General features: G+C 38.9%; 1 protein-coding gene and 1 long non-coding RNA gene across 3 annotated transcripts; both read right to left on the bottom strand.

Moving 5' to 3' along the window:
* Positions 1-1,704: 1,704 nt before the first annotated feature.
* On the bottom strand, positions 1,705-3,610 carry LOC148783229 (uncharacterized). 2 transcript variants are annotated; one of them, XR_016050619.1, is made up of 2 exons: positions 2,984-3,610; positions 1,705-1,984 (listed from the first exon to the last, which is right to left on the bottom strand). It is a non-coding gene; the product is annotated as an uncharacterized LOC148783229 (long non-coding RNA). The 2 variants fall into 2 exon arrangements; XR_016050618.1 differs by having other exon boundaries at positions 2,276-3,610.
* Positions 3,611-5,461: 1,851 nt separating this feature from the next.
* On the bottom strand, positions 5,462-20,694 carry SDG2 (SET domain protein 2). Its single transcript, XM_006851098.4, has 21 exons — positions 20,447-20,694; positions 18,385-20,236; positions 18,140-18,196; positions 14,120-15,514; positions 13,545-13,990; positions 12,948-13,436; positions 12,694-12,794; positions 11,743-12,559; positions 11,452-11,655; positions 11,238-11,309; positions 10,440-10,550; positions 10,232-10,332; positions 8,975-9,074; positions 8,792-8,887; positions 8,456-8,623; positions 8,246-8,371; positions 8,113-8,166; positions 6,695-6,942; positions 6,478-6,586; positions 6,026-6,328; positions 5,462-5,920 (listed from the first exon to the last, which is right to left on the bottom strand). Exons 2-21 carry the CDS (start codon positions 20,135-20,137, stop codon positions 5,744-5,746), a joined length of 6,927 nt encoding a protein of 2,308 aa, XP_006851161.1. The 5' UTR covers positions 20,138-20,236; positions 20,447-20,694; the 3' UTR covers positions 5,462-5,743.
* Positions 20,695-27,335: the final 6,641 nt, after the last annotated feature.

The following is a 27,335-nucleotide window of genomic DNA, read 5'->3' on the forward strand; positions in this document are numbered from 1 at the left end:
CCTTTTAAAGTCATGCACCAAGACTATATCAATGGTTTTTTAAGATGATTCCCAACAGACCTTGTCATGAAACAGTTTATAGTCATGTATCCGGACTATATTGATAGTAGTCTAAGGTCGTGCTAAACGGATTGTATCTTGAAACAGTTTATAGTCATATATCAAGAATATATTGAAGGTAGTTTAAGGTCATGTTGAACAGACCGTATCTGACGTAGTTTATAATCATGCATCAGGACTGTTTGTGTTCGCCCTCTCGGGTGATAAAGCCCCAAGCCCAGATGGTTTTCCGTTAGCCTTCTTTCATAAATATTGGGATTTGGTTAAAGGAGAATTGTTTCAAATGGTTAGGGGGTTTATGGTCACAGGATATGTTTTTCGTGGGGTTAATGCAACTTTTTTGCCGCTTATTCCAAAGAAATCAATTATTGTAAGGATTTCGGATGTGAGACCAATTAGCCTTCTTACTGACCTTTATAATATAATTGCAAAAGTCCTGGCTGAAAGATTGAAAGGTGTGCTCCCACTACTTATTTCCAATACACAAGCAACCTTTAATGAGAAACGGCAAATCATGGATAGTGTGTTGCTCATACACGAGTCTATCCACTCAAGGGTGCTAGAGAAAAAGCCAAGTGTGATGTTTAAACTTGATATGGAAAAGGCGTATGATAAAATGGAATGGGGGTCCTCTTAAAAATTTTGAAGAGGATGGGGTTCGATAACAGGTGGTTAAGTTGGATGTGGGGTTATCTTTCTTCAGCCCACTTTTCGGTGCTTTTTAAAAGAAGCCCTATTGGTTTTGTCAAAGCCTCTAGAAGGTTACGCCAGGGGGATCCATTATCCCCATCCTTATTTACTATCCATGCATAATGTTTTAGGTGATGATCTCTAAGGTGGAGCAAGCTAGTTTATTTAAAAGGCTTTAAGATTGTGAGTTCCTCAATTGTCATCTCGCATTTACAATATGCTGATAATACTCTAATTTTTTATGATGCCGAAAGTTCACAAGTGAAGAATATAGTTAGATGTTTGGAGTATTGCGAGGTGACCTTGGGTATAAAAGTAAATTTCCGCAAATCCTCAATCATTGGTATTAATTGTGATCATGTAAAAATCGAGGCTTTAGCTAACATGGCAAGTTTCAAGACTAGATTCTTTCCTGTTCTTTACCTTGGCATTCCTATTTCTGATTCTAGACTTTCTATTCCGGTTTGGGATAGAATTTTGGAAAGGGTTTAAACAAGAAAATTGGGTAAGCTCGGAATTATTTTCCCACTTATTTGTAGAAAATTAGGTAAGCTCGAAATTATTTCCCAATTAAACCACCAAGGTTACTCTCTACGGTTTATTATCAAAATCGATGGTCGAAGGCTTGATGTTATTTTAGAATATTGTCATCGTGGTCTACTGTTTCCTTTCTTATGGAGGCGTCACTCTCATGAGAGTCCATTCTTTCTTCGTATATAAGAGCGTATATATACAGGAAGTTTGGAAAACTTTTAATTGACAAAATGATCTCCAAAAATACACTGATAATGGTTATTTCTAATTTTTCAAACTTTTTCTTTGTCAAAGTGTTCTTATCCTCATCCTCTGAAAACTCGAAATCGTTTCCTACTTGTACCCTTTCGGGTTTTCCTATTATTCTGTGAGACCTAGGAACTGAAAATATATTTGCCTTTAAAATTAGTCATCCGGTAATTCAAAAGGAATCAAAATTTTGAGACTTTAATAAAAAAAATAAAAACAATCGACCTTTTGACAGTATTTTTCCAGTCCCAATTGGGTGAATAAAGGACATAATAACCCCCTCCCAACTCCTTTCCTGAATTTACCAGATTCCAAAGAGGCCTCTCCCCCATTTGATCGTTAATGAAATAACCTTTATATTACAAGTTCATTTTCTCCCATTGTGCGCAGACATGAAAGACACCTGTTAAGTACCTCTACAGAAGAAGCATCCGAGAAAATGCATCATTCCCTGAAATAACACAAAAATAATAATAATCAAATTAAAGCCCTCTTTAAGGGGAAAACTAATAAAAAGCACAAACAGAAAAATGTTTAAAAAAAATAAAAAATCAAAATAAAAAAAGGCATGTTTTCAGCGGAAAAATCAGGCCAGGAAAAACAAAAAAGTAGGCAGACACAGCAATTAAGTGACAGACCCAACCATTAAAAAAGAGAGATAAGACACTTAACAAGATACAAAAATAAATAACATAAAAATTGGAGGATAGTTACAAGCAGCTTTCTAAAAATCGGGACCGACCTCCAACCTGAACCAGGAAGTAGAAGTGGGGGTATTCCGTGTCTAGTGAAGACCAAAATCACCTTATATGTTTGCATACGAATCCATATTAGGAATTGCCGATTCGGATAAGTCCTCGTGCCCTAACATTATAGGGCAGAAAATCCATAGTGGAAATCACCGATTCAGATCAATACTTTGTGCCCTAACCATTTAAGGCACAAGCGAATAGAAAGAAATAAAATGTATAAAAAACAGTTCTAAGAAAAGCTTGGTAAGTAGAAGTTACTTGAATGGTAAGGGAAAAAAAATTGATATATCACACAATATTTACCAAAATTGACATAGCACGCATTTTGGAATCAGTAAAATGACCAAACGAAATCCTAGTTCCCAAAGAACGACACAAGCTATTCACAAAGTGAAACCCTAAATCCCCTATTTCCCAAGGAACGCCACAAGGTATTCACAAAGTGAAACCCTAAATCCCCAAAAGCGTTTGTTGTTTTGTTATATAAATTGATTTTACTAACTTCCTTATCTTTTTTTCTTTTTCTTTTTTTTTCTTTTTTTTTCTTTTTTTTTCTTTTTTTTTTCTTTTTTTTTCTTGTTTTTTTTGCTGAGAAGCCGATTCATAAGAATCATAGTGTATAATGTTCTACAAATCTCAGTAAAGAAAGCGTGATTCATTTCAGGAGAAGCATACGAAGGGAGAAAGTGAAACCCAACCTGGGCCGCTGCGTGTAACTCCTGTCCTCCAGGGGTTTTAAAGATAAAAAAAAAAAAATTTGGGTTAATATACACAGCATCTCAAGTCCTCTTTCTCTCTCTCTCTCATCAGCCACTGGTTCAGAACAGACTTTGCAGGATGATCCTTAACTCTCATTAAGATCTCGGATCATGGATCTCTCTCTGAAGATCTCAGACCACGGATCTCTCTCTCTCTCTCTCTCTCTCTCTCTCTCTCTCTCTTAAGATCTCAGACCACCGATCTCTCTCTCTCTGATCTACAGTTGCCATAGATTCATAGGGAGATCATCTCACTCTGGTCAGATCTACAGCTGGCCCCTCCAAAACTCCAATCTCTGCCCCTTGCTCCGCAGCTGCCGCTTTCAAAAGTAGTTTTTCATGGGAAATAGTCCCTCTATAAAGTAGGTTTTCCAAGCATCTCTAGCAGATCCACAGGCCTTGAAAGCGTCTCTCTCAGATCGGTGCTGTCCCAGGTTTTAGATGGGCAACAATCTCTCTCCCTCTCTCTCTCTCTCCCAAAAGCAGGTTTTACAGGGGCAACAATCTCTCTTCCTCTCTCTCTCTCTCTGCAACTGCCTCTTCAGGTTCACAGGGGAGATGGACTCTCTCGCTCTCCCAGGATGATTTCTCTCTCTCTCTGACCACAAGATTAGGTTGCACAGGGACCACACCCATACGCGCTTTGATTCCTTCTCTCGCAAGAAAGAAGGGGAGAAAAAGAAAAAGTTAGGCCACTTTTGTCACGTCCACGTTCTTATATGTATCTCACAATTCCATTTATTTTATTTATTTACCCATAGGTAAGTTACTTTATAATACAAAACATACCCACCCTGCGGTAGTTTCTTATTGGTTTAATCCACACGCGTAACCACACCATTTATACTTAGGTGTGGATCGAGGATTGCGGTTTCCGCACAATCCAGGATTTCCACTTTCCCTTCGACCTGTCCGCAGTCATATATCCCTTTGGTTTTGTTTTGAAAAACCTCAAAAGCAAACAGGGGAAACAATATATAAATCCCAAGTTAGTTTCGGCTTTAATTATGCTTGCCAAATCAAGGAAAGGAAAAAGGAAAAAATAAAAAAAAGAAAGAAAAAAAGCGTTTTGCCATCAAGTTAGTCGAATCAGGAAACTCCAACCTAAACTCACCAACCATTCACTTGCAATCAAAAGCGGATAGTCAAACACCTCAGAAGAAAGGGGGCATGGCCCAGAAGAAATTCCAACAAATGTTACTACCAAAAAACGAAGTAATTAGAAATTCCAACAAATGTTACTCCCAAAAAACAAGGTAATTAACCACCTTGAAGAAGGTGTGCACCTGAAAATAGGAAGGAGAAGTAGATGCAGAATAATCTCTACGAAGCCACTGCAAATTTTCAACCACTACAACCCTCTGAGCAGCAAAGTTAAGAATAATCTCTAAGAAGCAACTACAAATTTTCCAGCATCACAACCCTCTGAGCAGCCAAGCTAATAAGAAAACCCGACAACCAGCAGCAGATGCAATGAACATTGTTCGCAAGAACCAGAACCATCAGATCAAAGATAAGCATTGGTATTTGCATTTGAAGTTTGGAACATCAAAAGTTCATAAGTGGAAAACAATTTCCTTCCATCCCACATTACGCATAGAAACAGTTTAGCAAGGGCACTTCTTTGTTATGACATGAGGACGATTATCGCAAATGGATCTAAATCTGAAGTAGTCAGAAGTCAGAGTTAAAACGAGTGTCACTGATCTCAAAAAATGCTTGTAGCTGAGTCCTGACTGATATTAATGGCTGGGCCTTATACACGGAGATATTCAAATGTGTTGCAAGAATTTCACAAAGTTCAGTATCAAGCATCATTAATACACATATAACGTTTTGACAGAATTCAATATTACCAAGCAATAAAATTCCAAAGAGCCAGGATACAAGAATGAAAGAGAACTGGAGCACAATCTGAATGGGATAACATGATAACATGGACACCTGCTTGAAAAAACTTAACATGGGATAACTTGAAAAAAATTAATATCCCAGGATTTTAGGCACCTGCTTCAGGGCCTGTAGACCAGATGAATGGTCGTCATTTGCAGTTCAAGGTTAGGGATTATGAGTTGTCAAGGTTTGGAGTCGGCAATCATTGGTTTACAATGTCAGGATCGGATGCTCAAGGTAGAGATTTCAAGGTCAGAACTTTATGGTGTGTTCTCTGGGTTTATGGCCTACCAAAGGCATAGTACAACTGAAACGTCTAATGTTGGAAAGCAAGATTTCCCAACATTAATGATCAACAAAACGGTTTGGTATTCCTCTACCTGGCTTCTATTATAAGATCTTATGCATCAGGTTCATTAACTGGAAAAATGGTAACACGAAACTAAGTTCAGATAAAAAAACAAGCAATGACATGTCATTTGAGTTTGTACATGTGATAAAAGGAATCAAGTACTGGCATGTATATGTTCAATTCTTTCTGACATGAATATATAAGCATTGTAAAAAAGGTCTTGAAAGGGCTTGAAAGAAGCCAAAGTCGGACAAGAGAGAAAATAATTCTTGCAACTATTATAAACCAATGCTACATAATGAATACAAGGTACAAAACCTGTACACAGGAATGGAAGAGTAACACAGTTATGTTTTGGAATGATTACCATCTCCGCAATAAGTAAAGGGAATCAAAAGCTAAAAAGGAAAGAAAGAATGAAATAATCATTCCAAAACAAATGCGTTAACTCCCTGTCATTGGTCCCATGGAGCATGGCAAGCAATCGGCCTAGTCTTGAGCCATTGCATCATTTCTTTGTCCAATGCTGATCTGTTCATAATCGCATCTAGCATTGGACTACCAAATACTCGCGGAGTACTTTTGAACTTCCATATCTGGTCCTTACGCCAAGGTTTTTGGGGTTGTTTTTCCTGGTTCAGTCAAAACAACATAGTAAGGAGTACACACCTTATACAAAACCCAAAAGACAAGAAGCAAAGAATAAAGGCATTAAAAGTCAAGATTTCAGGACTAACCATCCTAGCCATCATTAATCTAACAGTTTTGGGGCCATAAGAAAATTTGGGAGGTGGTTTCTGAGGCTTTGCATAGAAAGAAGAAATGTCGGGAAGAGCCAAGCAACCCCTCCTCGCCTTTGCTAAGGTCGAATCAGGATCTGCGTTAGTCTGAACATGCCAATAAATCAGCTGCCCTAGGCAATAACCTTCACCATATGTCTTCCGATACTCCTCAAATCCTGAGCCTAATTTACCCACATACTTGGGACCCAAGTCAAGTGGGCTTATATACACTGGGGCCGATGTGACAGTTCTGTAATCCTGCACTTTCTAACTGAAGTTAGCCATCACATAATTCCCAACAAAAGAGTAAATCTTTGGTACATTCATACCCCAAACAATTATAGACACTTGACATAGGAAAGAAAAAAGACGTGTATGACCATAATCGTGTTACATGGCTTACTCACCCTGACTGTGAAAAAGCATCTTGTATATGCATACATGTGTATTAAGTCTGCAGCAGCATCATGTCGAAACTTACACGAAGATGGTAGGCTCCGAATCTCGTCTCGTAACCTGGAAAGAGATAGTCCAAGCATAAATAAAAGCCCATCAAATAAAATGCATGTATAAAAAGAGGCAATTATTAAACATTTACTCAAACATCAGGATACCAAGGCTCACCACAACAGAGACTTTCTCAGCTCTCTACCCACGTCATCAGATCCACTTGGGTCACGTGCATGAATTTTGGACTTCAGGCTATTTAGCAAGTCTGAGTCCACATGAGGGGCCACGCACTGCAATAGTTCCTCAACCAGTGAGCCTTCCCCTTTCCAGAGGAAACAAACTAATGCTTGAGGACTTAGTCTCTCCAGTGGCGGCGGTGCTCTTTTTGGGTCCTCAAATATGCACCTTATAACATACCTAACCTGCAACAATAAATAAATTGTGATCCTAGATTAGTTTTAAACCAAAAATAGGAGTTATCAACGCAATGCGATGGAACAGAAATTAGATACTTCACATGTCCAGATTCATAACTAGCTAAATTTCATAAGCAATGACATCCATGAATTTGTCGATCAGCACGTGGTAAAGTTGGCTGTTGGCTCCTTTAAATAGGTGGTCAGACACAAAAACAAATTCGACCAAATACAACCCATTCTGCGAACCTATTATAATTCATGAACATTGCTCTCATAGTGTCCTGCACTCAGTTCAGGCACCACCGTAATCAGGATAAGCCCGATTTAGTGTCAGTCATGCATAATGGGCAACATCCAGCCAAATTAACGTTTCTAAGCAAATGCAATGTGTATCATGCATTACATCTTCAAAACCCTAGCAATGCTCAATATCGAGTGGCATAAGTCCCAGTTGACTTAACTAGAAAATTTTCATCGCAACATCCCGGTTGGGAAGATAATAAAAATATAAAAATTATAGAAATGCAACTTATTTACTGATATTGACCGAAACAGACATACATATATAATATCATGGGCAAAGCAAATACATTTGACATAAATAAATATCAATTGTAACAATTTCTAGCAACATATTTTACTAAATCTTCAGGACTACTATAAAGTGATAATACATGTGCGTATTATATTATAGAAAGAAAGTAGATTTTCCTTAGTTCCGTACCCAGATTTTATAAGCAACCCAAAAATATATCATGTTTTGCATAAATGGTTTTTTCATTCTTCATGAAAAACAAATTAATCTTCCATTACTTATCAATCTTTTAGACAATCCCTAATATCATAACATACATATCTTTCTTTTCATAGCCAAAAGAGTAAAAGATAAGGACTCATGTGCATTAATTGTACTTCCAATTGATTTTCAATTAGTAAATGAAGTTTGTCATCTCTAGGTCAGGCAACAATGGAACTTAAATCAAGGGTACACTGTCCATTGTGCAAATCAGAAAATATGTTTCCAATCGCCCAAAGCAGAAGGATCTACAGTTTTGGGGCCACATGTGCAAATGCAAACATTCATGATTGCTCAGAGAGGATGTGTGTAGTCAGTATGTGTGCAACGATGTGCATGAAAATACTTGTGTGCAAACGTCAGAATAACCAATTCACCTTGTCAAGTGTGACTGCCAGATTTTGAAGCCGTTGGTTATACACACCCTCTGCCTGGCACGATGCAATAGAAAATAGTAAGAAATAATTCTACCTCACAAGCCCTCACAGATCAAGAGTAAGTAATGATTACCTGAACCTCAGCATCACTCTTTTCAACCTCAAGACAAATATCTGAAAAGAATTTCCTCTTCTCTTCCAAATTATAGTTCAAAATCTCCTCCGGGAGCATAGTTCTTTCATAATTTATAAACCTCACCTTCAACAGAAGCAAAAAAGTAAGAGATACCAAAGTGAAAGCTTAAAGCAAAATATAAGCAGTTAATAAGGTGCAAGTATGTACCAGGCGAGCTGAATAAGCAATGAGCCAGTCAGGCAATCCAGAAAGCAAACAGCTGCCAAGACCAGCCTTTCCCAAGTCATCATAGTCCTCTTGCGAAACAAAATTCATTTCACAAGCCTCAAGCATCAATTGATGCCGATTCAGCAGTCCATGACACTCCTTCAATACCTAATACATACAAATTTTCATATATTACATTCCAAGTCAGGTCGCAAGCCAATTATGAAAGTTATCCAATAAAACAAATTCTGCAAAGACTATCAAATGAAGCAACCATGACAAAACACATTGAGTAAAAAACAATTCTACCAATGGTGAGCAGGAATCAAACAGTACCTTCTGATAAGCTCCTTCACCGGTCAGATTCAAGTAACTTCCTCTGCAAACTTGACTTCCACATAAGCAAACAGAAGCCTCATATTCCTCCTTGCTCTGCAACCAAGGAGCTAATTCACATTAAGAAATCGACAAATATCATACCCAAGTTCCAATGAAAGCTGCAAATGAGACAACATGCACCTCAGTCACAGAGTTATAGTCAAATGTGATCTCTTCACCATATCCTATAGGCCGCACAGTGTAAATTCCAATCTGATATTGGCCATCTACTGCAGTAACTCTGTTCAACATAAAGCAGACAGATCATTACATTTAGACTTGAATACAGTCGCAAGAACATCAAATAACATATCTGACAAGACACAGAATAGCCTGCAAATATCGTTTCACTCCCTAAATGATACTAGGCATATATTAAGAGCACAAAAAAATTTGCATAATGAGGAAATATTGGGAGCTTCCACTTTCCGGCAAAGGATCACTATGAGCATCTATCCAAGTAAAGGGGATGCCATTTGCACATAATAAGCACAACCCATGATTTATTGAAGGAGAGAGGGGGGGGGGCAAGGGCGGGGAGAGAGAGAGAAACAAATAGAGATTTATTGTCTTATCATATGAAAACCATTAAATGAAAAAGACCACCAAATGCCTTTAACTCGGTTTATGATGCTTTAATTTGTAGACATAATACTTCTAGGGGCTGTCACAAGAAACAGTTCTTTAATCGGAAACTTCAACAAGTGCATGAGTTGTTGGCCCAACAACCATCAGAATACATGGCATCTGTTATTCTTTTTCTTTTCAATACGTGGCAATCGTTCTCTCTACTCTATCTCATCTGAATATCATAAATGCATGATTATTAAACCGGTTCACCACCATTAGTATCCTTTTCTTTCAAAAAATTAATGCATAATCCTTTTGTCCAAGTGGAGGAGAAAGAAATCTAGAACTAGAACATGACATTCTACAGTATGGAGTGAGAACATGATAATATGCCACTGTTGAAAATAACAAGGACCAAAAAACCGAAGCGTTGTTGAAGAGTCTTTAACAGTGAGACTCTAGTTACAGGGAGTCACCACCATTGGTAATTTTTAAAATAAAGAATCTATAAAGAAAGAAATTTTCATATGAACAACTCTAGTAACTTATTTTTGAAATAAAGGGTCCACAGCAAGAAAGGGCAACATATAGACTCTCTAGTAATTTACATATCAAAAAACCATGCTCGTAATTTCAAAATAAAAAACAGCCATAATATCAGCATATTGATCCCAGTAGCCTACACATGCAATCATCAACCACGCACAATTAAATTATGCACTTTCCCAGATTTACCGGTCTAATAAATCACCACTACTACTTATGATATGCTATGAGTAGGTTATTGAAAAATAAAAAACAGGAAGCAATGGAAAACTGGGGGCTCACTTTGCTTCACAATTAGGCCGGCAAGAATGGCATATTCTACTCGCATAATTTGCCTTGTGCATCGCGTCAACTACAACCAAATCATAACCATCTCGATCACCCTGCAGATAATTTTGTAAAATAAACATCAAGAACCAATTGACCTAAAAAAATAAAAATAACATAGCCTCACAAGTACAAAATAGTCAAAAAGGCAGGAGAATAACACCTTTGGCCTTTCCAGATATATGTTATAAAACTCGGGAGCTGGATCCTCATTGTTCTTTTGCAGGGATCGAATCCCATCTTGCTTTTCAAACCATTTCCATGCTGGGTAAACCTATATCAAAAAGAAGAAATTACTATGCATTTAAATCTGAATTCATATAAGGGAAAAGTTTATATAGAGCCGAGGCTCTAAGCAATCAAATTGGAGCCTACTACAAAAATTTCACTAGAAGAGGTTGTTTTGATGCCCAAATATCTTCAAATTGATCATCTGGACATCAAGAAGTATGGACTCGAGAAAAAAATGAATTTCAAGTTTTGGAAATAGTGTATTTTGTAACGCATTTTTGGACCATCTATTTTCAAGATTTTCAAGTTTTCATAGATTTGTCGATTTACACTATTTTTGAAGCTTTAAACTTTATAAATAAAGATGAAAATATATTTTAAGGCTATCACAAAGATTTCCAACATTGAACATTTCTGGACACTATTTGAAGCCCTAGGCTCTATACAAACTGCACCCTTCATATGATACAAATTCTAAAGTTAATTAAGGCATAAGATATTCTACATACTAGTTTGCTAGCGATAAATTGTCTCCATGACAATAATGATAACAAAAATGCCAATTCATACATCATAAAATGACATTATTCTCCTAAAATACTAGTCAAAAAAATCCTAGATTGAAACTTTAAGAATTTCAGGAATCCAAGGTTCTTCACAAATTACAAAACAGCAAGTCCCCAGCCAATGCATGGCCACCAGCTAAAAAGAACTGCTTTCAAGTTCATACCTCCCCCAAGAATTCCACAACAAAATCATCTTCCCCAAAACCTTCCTCCTTATTGCACACAACTCCAAGGCCCTGAAATCAATAACAAATATTAAGAAACCAATAAGAAAAAGGTGTGTCTGAACTATTCAGCATAACTAGAAGTTTTCAAATCAATTAAGTGGCCCTATAAAGTTCCTCTCCTGACATGCATAGCCAAAAGGTTGACACATACCTTCCTATATGCCACATAATTGTCATCTGGGCGATTTTTCATGGCCTTCAACAGTTCTTCAGCCATCTTCATGATGCGTGTATCACCATCCTTTTCAGCATTCTTGAGAATTTCGTCAACCACTGGCGGCAGAGGAAATTCCATAGGAGTGCATCCCGTACCAGTGAAGTGTCTCACTTGCTTATTCAAAACACACAGAATAACCTGAAATCCTTTCCAAATCTTAGTTTCACATGCATAAGCACACTCACTAGAATAACACGCTACAAATAAATCACACAGAATTTTCACCTCCTCAATGAATGAGTGCCTCTCCAGAAGGGGCCAGTCCAGCTCTTCAGGCATAGTGTCCAAAAGAAGATTATGAGTATAAGGATCAATACCATATACTTCCTGCTCCAGGACCTCATCTCCAAGCTTCTTCCTCGGTTTATAATCCTTGACCTCAGGAATTTCCATGTCCTCTTCCCCACTTTTCTGTTGATTAAGCTTTTCCTCATAATCCTCAGGTAAGGCAACACGCATCTTCCTCTGAACATACTCTTCATCCGCAATTACAACATATTCATCAATGACTTCATACTTGCGTGTGATAGGAGGAACCAGGCTAGCTTTTGTCATTCGAGCACCCCATTCACGATCTTCAGTTACCGATTCCAAGACCTCATCCACCATCTGATACCTGTCACCACTCAATTCTCTATCTTCATTATCAGAATGCACACCCGTATCAACATCAGAGTCAGAAGAAGTACCCTCCTCATCCCCTGAGACTTCCTCAGAGAGCTCTGCTTCATCTGATGTTTCAGTATCAGAATCAAAAGATCTTCTATTTAACTTAGACAACCGCCTCCTGCTATCCCGGTCAGATGCATATTCTCCAGAGTCGAAGAAGCCATTATCATAAGAAGCGATGTTTCTCTTACTCAATTTTCCAATCTTCATGGTCTTCTTGTGTTTCTTCTTATGGTTGGAGGCAGCAGGGAAAAATCCTGTCCGTGAACCACCATAAAATGACTTAGAGTTGTCCTCCAGATATGTGACCAACTTCATAAATAACTTGATAATGTGAGTCATATCTTCACCATCATCGCTTCGATTGTTTGCTCTGTACCAAATGCGGTATGTCAGCGAAACCTTCAAATAACAAGCTAGAGAACAGTTACATGTGAAACTAAAAAAGCATAGCCAATGCATTTGCATTTGATGAAAGCTCAAAAAATCAAACATAGCAGCACGTACTTCATGGCATCTCGACACATTCGACCGATATCATCTTTGAGAAGTTTCAAGCCACGGCCAACATAATAACCACTCTGCATCCTATCCTCGATTTCTGCAACCTGAACAAAAGATATAAAAAGCCGTGAGAGCAAAAAAATAAAAAAGGTGTGTGTGCTTGTGTGTGTGAGAGAGAGAGAGGTCGGGAGGAGTTTGTTGTGGGAAATCTTATCCTGGACCCAAATAAGGAGAAAGCAGGAGAATTTTAGTGTTACCTTCGGTATGAAAAATGCAAAAGTGTTCTCATTCATGATTTCCTTCAAACGAAGAGAAAGATAATGCTCCATTTTTTTATATCTTCCACCAGGCAAAGAAGGCGACTTCCTAGAATACAATCCCTTCATGCGAAGCTCATCCAAAAGTGAAGCTTTTCTAGTTCCAATCAGCTTCATGCGCTTGTATTGACTGTGACGAAGTGTATCTCCGAGATAGTTGTGGCTTTTCTCATTTATTTGTTTAAGGCTCCTTATTTTGTGATGTGAATCATCAGAAATCTTTGTTTCACTTCCATAATGTAAACCACGGCTCTTCTTCCACTTCACTTTCAGGTAAGTGGTGGTCAACTCTCTGAACTGATCACACCCTCTGTTATCTATGAACTCTATAGAAGGAAAGGATTGCAGAACTTCTTCGAGTGTTCGGGCAGTAATTTTAATACAGCCCATCAGAATGACAGATGTAATATTTTCTTTGTTGTAACCACTCTGTAATGTGCCAATGCAATAAAACCAGAGAATATGTAAACGACAGGAAAAATAATTATATAGAACAAACAGAAAATGAAAATGGGATTGAACAGAATCGAAACCTACCATTATGTATTGGAATATGGAATCAGTGCAATTGAGACCCATGGATGACAAGTCAACCTGAACGCATAAATCCTTGTAAAACTTAACTGCCATATTCCACTGCTTGCAAGTGACAGCAGAAACTGCGAGTGACTTAAAATCGGCTCGTAAGAAATGGAATATCCTCGCTAAAATGTGACCATTCAGCAGACCCCAACCATCCGACCCAGTTGCGATGTTGGCACAGGTTTCTTGGGGAAAAGCAGTTTCACCACATAAATCATCAAATGAATAATTGGCACTCTGCAACTTTCCCAAATCCATTGCAGTATCATCCTCTTCCTCACTCTCATCAATTAACAACCGAGATCTTTTCCCAAATCGATTGAAGTCTTTAGAGGTCCTAGCTAAATCACTTTCCATTTTGTTTGTGGGAGTCCCATACTCTGATTGTGGATCAACATAGCCTGGAATGTATAGCAAAATAACTCTAAGTAGACAGATAGAAATGCAGTCTACCACAAAAATGATAAACATAAAGCATGCAGAGAACCAAGAAGACCAAAGAAACTAAAGCATTTTCATAGATACAACACCTGAGTTTAGAGAAGAGGCAATAGCACTTTTCATGCTCAAAGAAACCCATGTAGAGGAATTGCATGACATTAATTTTTCAGGAGCCTTCTTTGGCTGCCTTGCATTCATCCATGGATCCAAAACTTCATTTACAGCTGCCGCAAACTCTCTGTTCTTATAAGATTTCATTACAAGTTCATGAAGCTTGCCACGAGTATATCCAATAAATTGTGGATGCAATGCATGAAAGTAACTGAGTGGTGATTTCTTCTCTGTAACCACCTGTTCTCGTCGTAAATCACCACTATCACAAGCATCATTATCCAAGCTTGGTTTCCGAGCTTCTAACACAGACATAGGAGCCCCAGATACTTCAATAGAGGGATCAGGAGGAGCAGGACCAGTTATAGGAACCCATATATTATCTCTTTTCCTGTAAACACTGCTAAATCTCTGAATAGTGCCATTTGCAACCAAATCTTGCAGCATTTTGAAAGACACTGGATGGCTTTCATGACCCGCACCATCCAGGTAATGCCACTCCCCTAAATGCAGCTTCAATTCATCTTTGGTAAGAACATGAGCTGGTGGAGCATTATCACTAGAAGTGGGGCCATGCGAGCCTTTCAGGTCATGTTGCCAATCCTTAGGTCGGGAAGCATCACCACAAAGCATGCTCTTACCATCCAATACAGAAGAAGGCTGCTCCATTTCAGGTTTCAAGGAGTGAAATTCATTATTATGAGCTCGTGCATGCAACTCTGAAACAAAAGAACCATGGATCTTTACTACAAGGGTGTTATTCCTCACAACCGATTGTGTTAATCCTCTAGCACCTTTTGCTACCACAGCTTTGTACTGGGTTACTCGGTTAAAAACCATTTGCTTGTTTAAATCACCATTGCTTGTCTTAACTGATTGAGCCTGAATAGACACAATTGAACCATGTCCCATGGTAGCAGCAACATGACTATCCGAGGCAGCATCCATTGGTTGGGGATGATCAAATTTTTCTTCCAACCAGCAATAAGCCCAGGGAGGAAGCTCAAGTTTTTTGTAATTCATAGGATGGTATAGATCGTCATGCCTATGATAACGAGGATCTTGGTACCCAGATTTTGGCATTTGACAGAGTGGGAAACCCTCATTAAGCACTATTTTCCTCTTTAAATTTCGATCATGGGCCATTTCGTCGCACCTCCTCCAGTCACCACCTTTGCAAGACCACCTTCCGGTAAACCATTGGCTGGAGTCAATTTTTGGAAGTGCAAATTCCTTTTCCCCAAGCACACCTGATCGGTATCCAAACCTCAGCAAAGGGCTTTCCTTATGCAAGCTTTCATAAGCCCTATTGTTTTCCTCATCCCTATAGTGCCTCGATGTTTCCATATAACTGTCACGGAACCTCATAAAACCTGCAGATACCAATGAGGCATTCATGACATGCCAAAACTATATAATGAACACAGGCATTCACGCATGCACAAAATTCGCTAATCAGAATGGCAAGATTCATGTAGCCAACCCCAATTAGTTGGGAAAAGGCTTTGACGATGATGATGACTTTTTGTGGATGAAATCCGTTGAAAATTTAAAACACATCGTATATAGTAAGCTTTGAATATATCCTTCAAATATTTTGGACATAAAACCCCACCCTCTAATTTAGGGTATGTTTGACAAAACTGAATTTTAAAATTCAGATTTTCTAAAATTTGAATGAAGGCATTGCTAGGTTTCCGTATATTAAGATTATCTATTATCCGTATTCTATTTTTTTTATGCCTGTTTGACTGCCCACATATATTTGAAAGAGAAACAATGGTCTTTCATCTCTAAGTTTTTTTTGAGAGAATTTTTAAGTAAAATTTTTTTTTATTCTTTCATCTCTAAGTTATCTGATCTTAGTCTTCAACAATGGAGATTTAAATGGTCTTTAAAATGGATCGTGCTAAAGCTTGAAATCATCCAAGACACTATAATGTTGGTCATGAAAAAGCTGGACATCTGGGTAACTTTATTTTCCATCCTCCATTAAAGCTCATAGCTCAAGCTTCAACAAAGATAGAAGAAGAGCAGATGAGCATAAGAGTAAAACCCTAATGTTTAGAGAGAGAGGGGTTGGATTTCTTTCTCTTGTGATTCACCACGCTTTCTTTGGTGATCCACCATGAGAGAGAGATTGAGAGGGCAATCCACCATGAGAGATAGAGAGAGAGATTGAGAGAGAGAAAGGGAGGGGTGGTGGCGATCCACCATGAGAGATAAAGAGATTGAGATTGAGAAAAGGAGTGGGTGGCGATCCACCGTGAGAGAGAGAGAGACTGAGATTGAGAGGGCAATCCATCATGAGAGAGAGATTGAGATTGAGAGAGAAAGGGAGGAGGGTGGATGTCAAAAGGGGGAGGGCACAAAAGAGGGAGATCAGTGGGTGAAAGAGGGAGAGAGACGCAATAAGTTTAGGCATAGAAATCAAATCCCACAAAATTCAGCTAAGTTCAATATTTGGAGATTCAGATATTTGGGAGTTATCTAAATATTAAAAATTATGATTTGATCCTATCAAAAAGGGCATGTAAACTCATATGATTAGAATTACATAAGATTTATATTATCCTAGAATATTAGAATACTAGGGTGCCATCAAACGGACCCTTAAAGTATAGGATATAATTTTCCTCAATTGCCTAGAGCAAATGTGAGGAAACTACAGAGAGCATGGGTTTCTCAGGTATCAGCCCAATTGGGAGCATTAAAACATGTTGTGGTTAATGTCAACAAATCAACCACCATGCTTTATGCGGTACTAACGCATTTTTCCCTTAGCAAATGTCGAAAGCCACCCTTGCTTAAATCATTTGCAAAGAACAAGCTATATTTCAAACATATCCATGCACAAATAAAAGTAAATATGTATATCAAGCAATATCATGCACTCAAAAACACATGCCCCTCTGTATATGCATGTATCATTGCTTTGAAAATTATTCACAACATATAAAAAGTATAAATATATATCAAACAACATCATGCAAGCAAGCACTAAAAAACATGTGCACCTCTGTGTAATTGCTTTAAAAACGATTCACAATCATGATTAAATCTTTCACGAGTATATCAGGTCAACCAGATCGATCCAAACTTAAGTCAAGTCTCACAATAGATTCGCCCAGGCTAGTTTATTTCCATTTCTCCATGAATCTCGACAAATTCTTTTCTAAAACCATTTACTGTATGCAAAATATTTTAGAGATATACAGTTACCAGATATTATGTAATATTTTAGCAACATTTTCAAATCTATTGTTCATTTGCATGATTCATGAATCTTATTTATACTTTCACTTTTTTGCTTATCCAAAGTTGGGTCACGAGTCAACCAAAGCCTCAACAATTGAGTAAAGGTATCAGAGCTGCAAGCCCAACTCAGTAATTCCCTCTAGAGCACATTTTGGTTTGGCTGAGGAAAGGTACTTTAAAGATCTGGGCCACTTAAGGGAAAAACATGGGTTAGAAAAAAGAAAGAAAATGAAAACACGACAAATAACAGAAAATATAAAAATCTAAAGAAAACGGAAACTAAAAATACAGATTACTATGGAAAAAATGTAATCACTTACACATGAAATTAGATCACTTGAAACTTTTATCACATAATAATTTTGAATCCAACATACATAAGATTTATGATTCAAATTTGTGACCATTCCTACCATAATCCAACATTAAAGATAGTTAAGGCTTTGTATTTCACGATTGAAGTGGAAGGTTTTTATGCTAGTCAATCACTGATATATGTAAAGAGCTATTATCAACCAAAAAGCTCTGAACTTACCCAAATTTCATTTTTGATGTATAATTCATGCGTGTAATGGGGGGACGTATAATGAAAATAGGTAGCGGTAAGAAAAAATAACAAATTAAAAGACATGTTCCCAACAGTATAATTACAAGTTTGTAAAAGCAATAAAATAACAGATACATTCCAAAATTATAACTGCAAATATAAAGCTTGCTTATATGTAAAACATGAAACATACCTTCAGATGGATTCCGTTTCTCCCAATCCGCATACTCAAAAGTAGTTTGCAAAGCCTCTGCAAGTTACCAGTTATCCAGAACCAAAAAAAGGTAGCATTAAATCGCAATAACAAAAATACCGGACAAATAAATGCTCATTAAGACGTTCAAAGGAAAAGAGAAAAGCGACCAAAATAGTAACAATAACAGCAGAAAACATGAGATTTCAGGGACGGATAAAGAAAAGGGATAGTGAGAAAAGTACCTGCAATACTTTCAAGTTCCTTTCCCGGAACAACAGCTAAGCCATTCAATAAAGCATCCACCCTCTCATCAATACGAAGATCTTCCAATTGAGAAGGAGATTCCAATGCAGCTGAAGAGGCACCTAATTCCTGGCTAACTCTATTAACTGACTTCAAGAAATCCCCCACCTCAATCATCGCATTACCTGGAGCCTCAGGAGGGTTCACCAACTGTGTCACAGTCTCAGGAACAACAGAATGTGAATTTACAACCACCAACGGAGACGCAGCATTCTCAACAGTTACCCATCTATCACTATCAGAATGCTTTATCAAATGATCAGATGAAAGAAACCCATCTTCGACAAGCTGTTTCAGCTCACACAGTTTTGAAGGTCCCTGTTCAATACCCACATGATCAAGGTAGTACCAACCTCGAATAAATGGCTTCCCTTGGTCCACCAAACCAATAGTTCCTGATTGGTTCCGCACATTAACAGCATATTCAGGCGAACTGCACAAATCCATATCCTCTTCCATAGACTGCAACTCCTCAACAAACCCATCAACTTTAGGAGGCTCTGCATTAGGCCTCACCTCTGAATCTAAATTCGAATTTTCCATTTGATCTTCTACCTTCTTTTCGCCGCTTTTGCTAACCAAATGGTCCTCAGCAACTCTATCACTATGGCTACTTGGGTGCTGATCATCAATGGCTTTATCACTGCGACTACCATACAAATGCCTAGAGGAAGAAGAGTACCTTCGAGAATCCCTACCATTTGATTCCTTTCTTGAGAATCTCTCTTCTTCTCTGCTATCTCTGCTATAATGACCATCTCTCTTGTCAGTCCCACTTTTTCTATTCCCATCTCTGTAGTCATGATGTCGCCCACGATCACGAGGCGACCTATCTGAATAGCTCGGGCTTCGGTTACTATGCCTGTCTAAATAGCTAGGGCTTCGGTTGTGCTTATCATAAGAGAACCTAGATGAAGAAGAAGAATCATAACGCCTTGAATACCTGTTAGACAAATCCCTCGAAGAAGAATAGGAAGAATCCCGATATTGCCGCGAATTTGAATTGGAGTTTCTAGAGTGAGAGAGGGACTTCTCTGAATGGTAATATTCATCCGAACGCCTTCTGCTCTTTGATCTCTGTCGAGACTCATCTACAGAATAGTCACCATAGTCATCTCTGGACCTCCGAGCACAACTTTGAGGTTCCCTCTTGCCCCAATTTCCCAAATTTCCCTTTGAATTCGAAACCCTTTCTTGCAAAGGTTCCCACCTTGAAGGCTCCCATCTTGAAGTGTCCCACCTCGAGTTCCTCTTATGACGCTCACTCGAGCTACCTCTGCTTCTCGAGTAATCGCACTCACCTGCTTCTTCTGCAAAATCATCACTACCTTTGGTTCCAGTTCTTGATAACTCGCTGTTCCTCTGGTATTCTCCATTACTTGGATTCTCTATAACACTACTAATCCTCAATTTTGGAAATTCAACAGGTCTTGGTGATTCTTCTCTGCTCACCTCCTCTGCAAAATGAGCCCTGCCCCCCTTTGTGTCTTCTTGCGATCTTATTCCAGGGGAGCGCTCAGAATTGTGTGAATTCTCAAACCCTAATTCCCCTTGCTCTACTTCCATCTCCCTCTCTGGTTTTCTCTGGAGGTGGCATTTAGGGCTCTTATCATACGAGTGCAAACCATGGCATGTAGGAAAGCGTTCCATGACATACTGTGACGCCACAAGAGCAACTCCTCCATCGCCCATGGAAACTCAAAACTGGCTTGATCTAGTTAACCCCCCTTTTAGGGGTGTCGATGCTCATACTGGAATGAGAGTCCAGATCGATAGAAACAAGAAAAAACCCTAAGAAAAAAGGGAAACAGAACAGGTAAAAACCCCACGAAAGTGCAAGAAAATATGGGAATTTGGCAATGTAGGGTTTTGAACCAGAGCTCCCAGTAATTCAAATGAACTGCAGAGACAGAAATACTCGACCTCAAACTCGAAACCCTAGGGTCCCAACCTCCAATACCGAATGGAAAAAAAAATTGAGCGAGAAAGGAACAAACTTACAGCTATCGATAGGGCTTTTAAAGGAACGGATCAAAGAAGAACGAAGCTTCACCTGCAACCAAAAACTGAACAATACGAGAGCAAATAAAGTTTGGAATGCACCATTAAAGTTAAGAAAAGCTTCTGCGATTGACAGTAGGGTATTACAGGGTGTGTTATTATCCGCTGTCTCTCTCTCTTTCTGTTCGCTATCTCTTTGGAAAGAGGGAGAAAAGAAATAAAAAGAAACGAGGGAATTGGTTTCCTTCTGTTTTCGGGTTACCCTTGGCTATTTATCGGGCAACCGAATGGGAGGGTACAAAATCGGGGCCTCATAAAGGAACATAATTAACAAATTTTACATATACGGTATTATATACGGTGCGTATAGAGAAAATGTATTTTGTGGAACTTTTGAGATTAGGGTTGGCTTTTACATTGAATTCCCCCAAAATTTATTTACACTCGTAAGAGATGAACTGTATTTTTAACATTCGACCCCTATATATTGATTTAATTTTAAGATGTTATAAATCATCATGACTTAAAATAGTTAATAAAGGGGTAAGATGTTAAATGGTTGATCTCTTATAGGTATTTGGCCACTTGGCCAGCAAGCAAGAGAATTAATTATTTTGTGAGGGCCATCTTGGCATAGGTCTTTATGGGTGGAATTAGGCCCTACGTTCACCTATCTAAGATTCAAATTTATTGCATAGAGGTCTTTAATTTAATATAGGACCGTAGCAACTTATACATAGATAAAGGGAAATTTACACCAACCCCTCCTTATTTTGCATAATTAAAAAAATTTACCATATATTTTTTATTATATTATAAAATATCTTAGAACTATTTATTCCAATTGAATGTTAGTCTAGAGTTAACAATCCCTCCTTTTGTACCCATTCGGAGTTGTCAATTTTGGGGGGGAATTGTGATTTAGAACTATTAGTTCCAAACTAACATCCTTGTAATCTCTAAGCATCTAGGGATGGCTAGTTTCGAACCGAAGTTTCAACTGGTTTGGAGCTAAAAACTATGAACCCCCTTATAGACTTTATACCACACTAAAAATATTCAAACCTGCATTCCCTCCCTTACTACCCCTCTCTGCCTCTCTCCAACCTCTCCCACTCTATCCCTCTACCTCTCTCACTCAAGCTCACTCCCCCTCTACCTAAAGCTAGCTCTCTTCTTTATTCTCTTTGTTGTGTCTTTCTCTCCCCATGCTTCTCTCTAAACGAGTTCTCTCTCTTTCTCCATCCCCGTGAAGGTCATCTGAATAACCCTGATCACCCAAAATGTGTCCTCAAAATTTGAAAGGAAACAAACAAACTCTCATAAGATAACTAGAGAGTACACAAAATAGAAAGCCAGATCCATTTTCTTTTATTGAAAATGGGTTTAGAGGGGTTTCAGGTGCTAATAAAAGACACTTATTTCATTCACATCCAAACTCCATTCAGTGAGTAAGGAACACCCTCGATCAGTTAGTCCAAATACAAGAAGTGTACTCAAGCAGCACTGTTAAGCCTTGATGGCCTCACCATATTTGATATTTGATGGATGAGTTCTCACCACAGTACTCTCAGAGAATAGGGATTTTGTGAAAGTGGTTTGCAGAAGAACTTCGTGAGAATGACGTACTATATGATAAAAGGGACGCCGATCAAAGTCACCATAATTACCAAAGTACCCTTGAGTGAATCTAAAATTGTGAAGCACCCTATAAGGAAAATAGCCCTCGCAAAAGCTCAGGCCAGGCAAGGTAAGATGACCATGACCATTCGAAGGGTGGGTAAATATTTCATCCTCCATGCCTCGAAGGCACCACACAAACTCGGTAAGAGTATCATATGCCTTTTGGTATTCATCCACTGGTAGGGGCTTGACCTCATCATCCTTATATGCCAAACCTCTTTTCTCCATCTCGTTAAGATGAGCCCGCACAGACCGGAAAACTACAATATGCTCATAAGCTCACACCTGATCAAAGAAATAAGGAGCTAAGCGGCAAGAGGAAAAGGGAATGAAAAGAGGAATATGGAGAGAAGATATGCCAGGATGAACAACATTCCTCCTTATAGGCATCGGCTCCTCTCCACAACTCGGTCATGAGACCCATGAAAAATACCAGCCAAGACCACATGAACTATAGTATTCTTAGGACTATCCTAATAGGTAGCCGCCAGAGGGATTAAGGAGGAAGGGACAGTTTGACGATCAATAGGAAACAAGATGCGACTGATGAGACAAAAATAAAAGGTCTTGATACTGCATTTGAAGCTAGCCCTAGCTTGGGTTCGAACCAAAGCTTCCAAGTCAACCCACTCAACCCAAGGTGCGAGACAGACATCCAAGAAATGGCGACCCGTGGGCGTATGATCGTCATTCCCAATCGGGGGGTCGTAAATGTTTTCAGTAAGGCAAAGACCCAAAATGCAGGCCAATTCTCCAAAGCAATGGTGACTTACCAATCGGAATGAAGAAGGTATTGGTGAGTGGGTTAAAACACTCAGCCAAGGCCTCCAACAAGTTGAAATTAACATGAGAACCAACCATACAAAAGATTCTTGTCACAGAGAGGACTGAAAGTGAAACGGCCAGTTCCACCCAATCTCGGGTAGAGTCAAACCACTCATAGAACCATACAAGAAGAGAAGGATAATGCCGGACACGTTGGGGACAATCCCCGACCACCAGATCATGGAACAAGTGGTTAGGAACGTTATATGGAAAATGTTGTTCATGAGTATAAGATGGAACGTCTTTCTCATGGGATAAGATAACAGCGTCACGACATTTGCTCATAAATTCAAACCAAGTATAAAAGGATGCACACAAAGAGAGGAGATTTAGGATGAAAAGTTGGGATCTCTTGGGTCTATCATTCATATGAAAAGAACACATAACCAACGCCATTGGAAAGACTATCCGGAGGTACGGATGCCAAAAGCACTAGCAAGTCATGTCTAACCAGCAATAACAGAGGTTTCCAAGGATGAATGCCCTTAGAAATTGACCTCATAGGCTTCTATGGGTCACCCATTATATAACCCTGCCCGACGCAGGGAATTGTCATTCGCAATGGCTCTAGTGCTACTGTCAATGGCGCCACAGACTGCAAACAGCCACGTCATGAACAAAGCCTAAGGGATCAAAACACCTCCCATTAATTTGAGCGAAATATTTTTTGACCAAGGAGGATGATTCCCTTTGGGCCTCATGTCATCAAAATGACTAAAATACCCTCCACAGTTTGGAGATAGTTCAAAGGGCACTGGAGCCATTGACAATGGCGCTAAAAGCTAAAGGCCTTAAAACATCATCTCACGAATCTGATTTGAACATATGCCGACCCAACAACAAGTGAAATTAGCGACATAAGCTCAGTAATCAGCCCTCCCCAATAGGGATTTTGGCAATACCTATTTGAGGCAGTTAAAAGTGTCCATTACTGCACCACGTTAAGCTGCTTGGTCATGTCTACCAACCACATGGTGTTAAACCATTCGGTCACATCCATCACTGCATGACATTAAATTGTCCGGTTGGCTCCTCGGCCAAATGTGCCTAAACTTTGGGACCATCCATATTTCTAAAACATATTTTTAAGAAAATATAAACATCCCCACTATGGCGCACAAACCCCATGATGGTGCGAACCCTACCCCTCTTTTAAACAACCCTAATACTGGTGTGACTCGGTTCAAGGAATTTCACAAATTGTCTTGTGCTTTCATTTTAACCCGACATTAGTAACTGATTAAAAAACATCTCTCCCATTTGATTTCAAAACAATCTCCTAAAAATGCTTTAAAAAACAAAAGAGTCGGAACAACCCCGATAATGATGATCAGAAAGCATATATAGTCATCCGGTTCAAAACGGTAAAGACGACTGCAAGTGAATACTACACTACCTTTTATCCCCATTAAAGCTAGAAAACAAAAAGAAAAAACCACCCAATTTCCAAAAAATTTATAGCCTTAAAGCCTAGGAACACAACTAGGGCACGAGGTCAACTATGGCTCACTTAATCGAGATTTCTCCGCATTCTCATCTAAAGCATTCCGCTCAGATATTTAAACTTGGACTTCCTCGGGATACTAACACGTCAACTTTCAATCTACAAACGAAGGGAAACCTACCTGCGACTACCCCGAACTATTGGCTAAGCTAACCTCTAGGTTCTTAGCGAAACTTACATCCACCATGGTCTTACGAGGTAAGGCTTATGAGGAACTACGATGTTTCAATTCCTCACCACTTAAGTGGCTACTTCTTTCTCGCCTTGTGTCCCTTTGCTCGCTTGCGACACAGACGTCAAAGAGGGGCATCTGTAGCCCCTTTGTAAACCCCTTGATCTCGATCGAGAAAACCACTAAAGACCAAAATACCCTGGGAATGCCACCTCGATACTTGAACCACTCATACTCACCTTAACCTAATCGTAAACTAGCCTCCATCGCCCCCTCCGAACACTTAAGCAAAGCTAAAGGAGCTTGAAAAGCGAGATAAGTCAGAACTGGCATCGAGAAAGTCAATTGACGAACAATCCGGAAGCACATGGACAAGACGCCACTCCAAAATGATACCAGGGACACTTCCAATGGTGATAGAAAGGTGAAAGCCCACAAAAGAAGGAAACAACAACCAAAATAAAGAGAGAAGGGCCCGACGCCAATCACAGTAGTGTCGGCACCCCTTAGACTACCGTTAGGCCAAAAGTACCCAAAACGACGGTGGTTTGATGGAAGTGACTTAAAGTTGTGTGATTATGCTTGTCAGTACACACTGACACCTTTCAGTACATATCGACGTGTCCCCTAGTGTACATATGGACTTACCTATGACTTTTGGTTGGTCGAGGAAACATCTACTTAACTGTCGACCATATGACATGCCAAAATTCTTGTCTGACATTGTTGCCACTCAGAATGCCGTCAGAGGGGCTTCAAGCAGCGACGCATCCTGATCCCCTGTACGGTCAGCCACTCAAAACATGACACAATGGTATTTTTACTTGTGGAGCAAGTTTGAATGGCGCAGGCACTACTGCCAGTGGCGCCTAGCTTCTAAGGCACTTGTACCCCATCCAGCCATCGTGATTTGAAAGCAATTAACTGGATTAGATGGCAATTAAGGCAGCATTTAATTTTGGATGATGCATTTAATGCTACCTAATGATGACTCTGCCACCATTGCTAGTGGCCCCAGAGGCACTCCGGGTGGCGTCTAGAAATGGATGGCCAAGATTGCTTATAGAAATGATCCAATGGCAATCTTGAGCCTAATTTGGCTATGTATGTGATCTTCCTTTGTCCTTTTTTAATTTTTACTTTCGTATTTTTATTTTCCTAGTTATTTATTTATTTCTTATTTAAGTTAGAATTTTCAAGCTTTTTGAATATTTAGTTTGTTGAATTAACAGCATGTGCTGCCAGCAGATTTAAAAAAGAATCAGATCCGCAAGATTTGTGATAGTTTTAGCTTTATAATTTGAGCAGTCCCACTTCTCTATGAATTCATAAATTTTTAAGTCATTTTGCTTGAATTTGAGTTGATCTCACATCAGATATCGGCACCAATTCATGCATAAATAGTTTGGCACCCGCCATGGGGCTCTTGATCTATAGATCCATATATTTATTTCATTAAAAAGCTTATTGTTATATTCCAGTATCATTTTCAGTCAAAAATAGAAACTACAATGGCCAAGAATTGCCAAAAAAGTCCGAGGAATTTGGTATGAGGCCCCATGTAACTGCGCAAGTCAGAGGTAGCACAAGTCTCTACGACTTGTGTCGTACGGATTGCCAAAAAAAAAATAACTCGACAAGATTTTTCCTATTTTCTCTATTTTCTAGGAACAAAAAATTCCAGGAAAAAAAAAAAGAGAGGGAAAAGATTGAGGATAGCTAGTTTGATTTGTTATTCTTTTTCTTCCCATCATTATTAGATTAAATTAGATTTTTATATCTTTATCTATTTGCCCATTCTTATCTGATTAGATGAGGTTTTTATCTTCATATGTTTGCTCATCCATATCTGATTAGACTAGGTTTTAAACCTTTATCTTTTCTACTTCATCCATATCTTATGTATCTTAGATTTAGTTGTGTTGCATAATTGCATTCTTTATCACATACCTCTTTGCACCCACCAATTGTTTTTGCGTTTCCACATCCTCAATTACACAGATTTTGCACTTATAAAAAAGAATTTCAAATGATTTTCTAAAAACCCCCTATACCGAGGCCGATATGGTGCAGAAACCTAGTTTTGTGGCGAGATGGTGGGAGTGCACCAGCACCGACACAAGTACCGCTCCGTGACTTCTTGACCACAAAACAAATCCACATATAAGTAAGCTCAGCCTTCACAGTTGACATGCAACTAAGTCTTACGTAGGCACCCTGTTTATATGTGAAAATTTCGGTAGAGGAAATACACCATCCACCTTGTTTTCGCATGAAAATTCATCCATAGAAATGGTAGAGGATAAGGATCCCTTCGAATTGTAACCCGGACGAGGATTCGGTCGTCGGACTGTTCTCATATGGATTACCGGCAAAGTCGGCTTGAGGGCCAAGGAAACTGAGAATCTCTATAATATTTTGAAAAGAGAGTTTTCAATAAAAGAGGGAGAGAATTAGAAAAAAAAGGGTTTGAAATAGACTGAAAATAAACAAAAAAATGAAAAAAAAGCTAAACTTAAGTCGGGCCCCCAAGCCCAGCACCCAAAGTCGATGATCGGTTCAGAATCATGCTTAATGCGCCGACTTTTTCCAATCCTTAGGAGTCTGTTGGGTAGAAGATATTTGTATCAGGTGGATTGATATATGACAATGTTGAGTTTTGGGTTTTAGGATGCTAGGATTAAGATTCGGCCTTAGGGCTTGGG

This window comes from Amborella trichopoda, chromosome 2 (assembly GCF_054954075.1).
Source record: "Amborella trichopoda isolate Santa Cruz 75 chromosome 2, AtrichopodaSantaCruz75HAP2 v2.0, whole genome shotgun sequence".
Taxonomy (NCBI): Eukaryota; Viridiplantae; Streptophyta; class Magnoliopsida; order Amborellales; family Amborellaceae; genus Amborella; species Amborella trichopoda.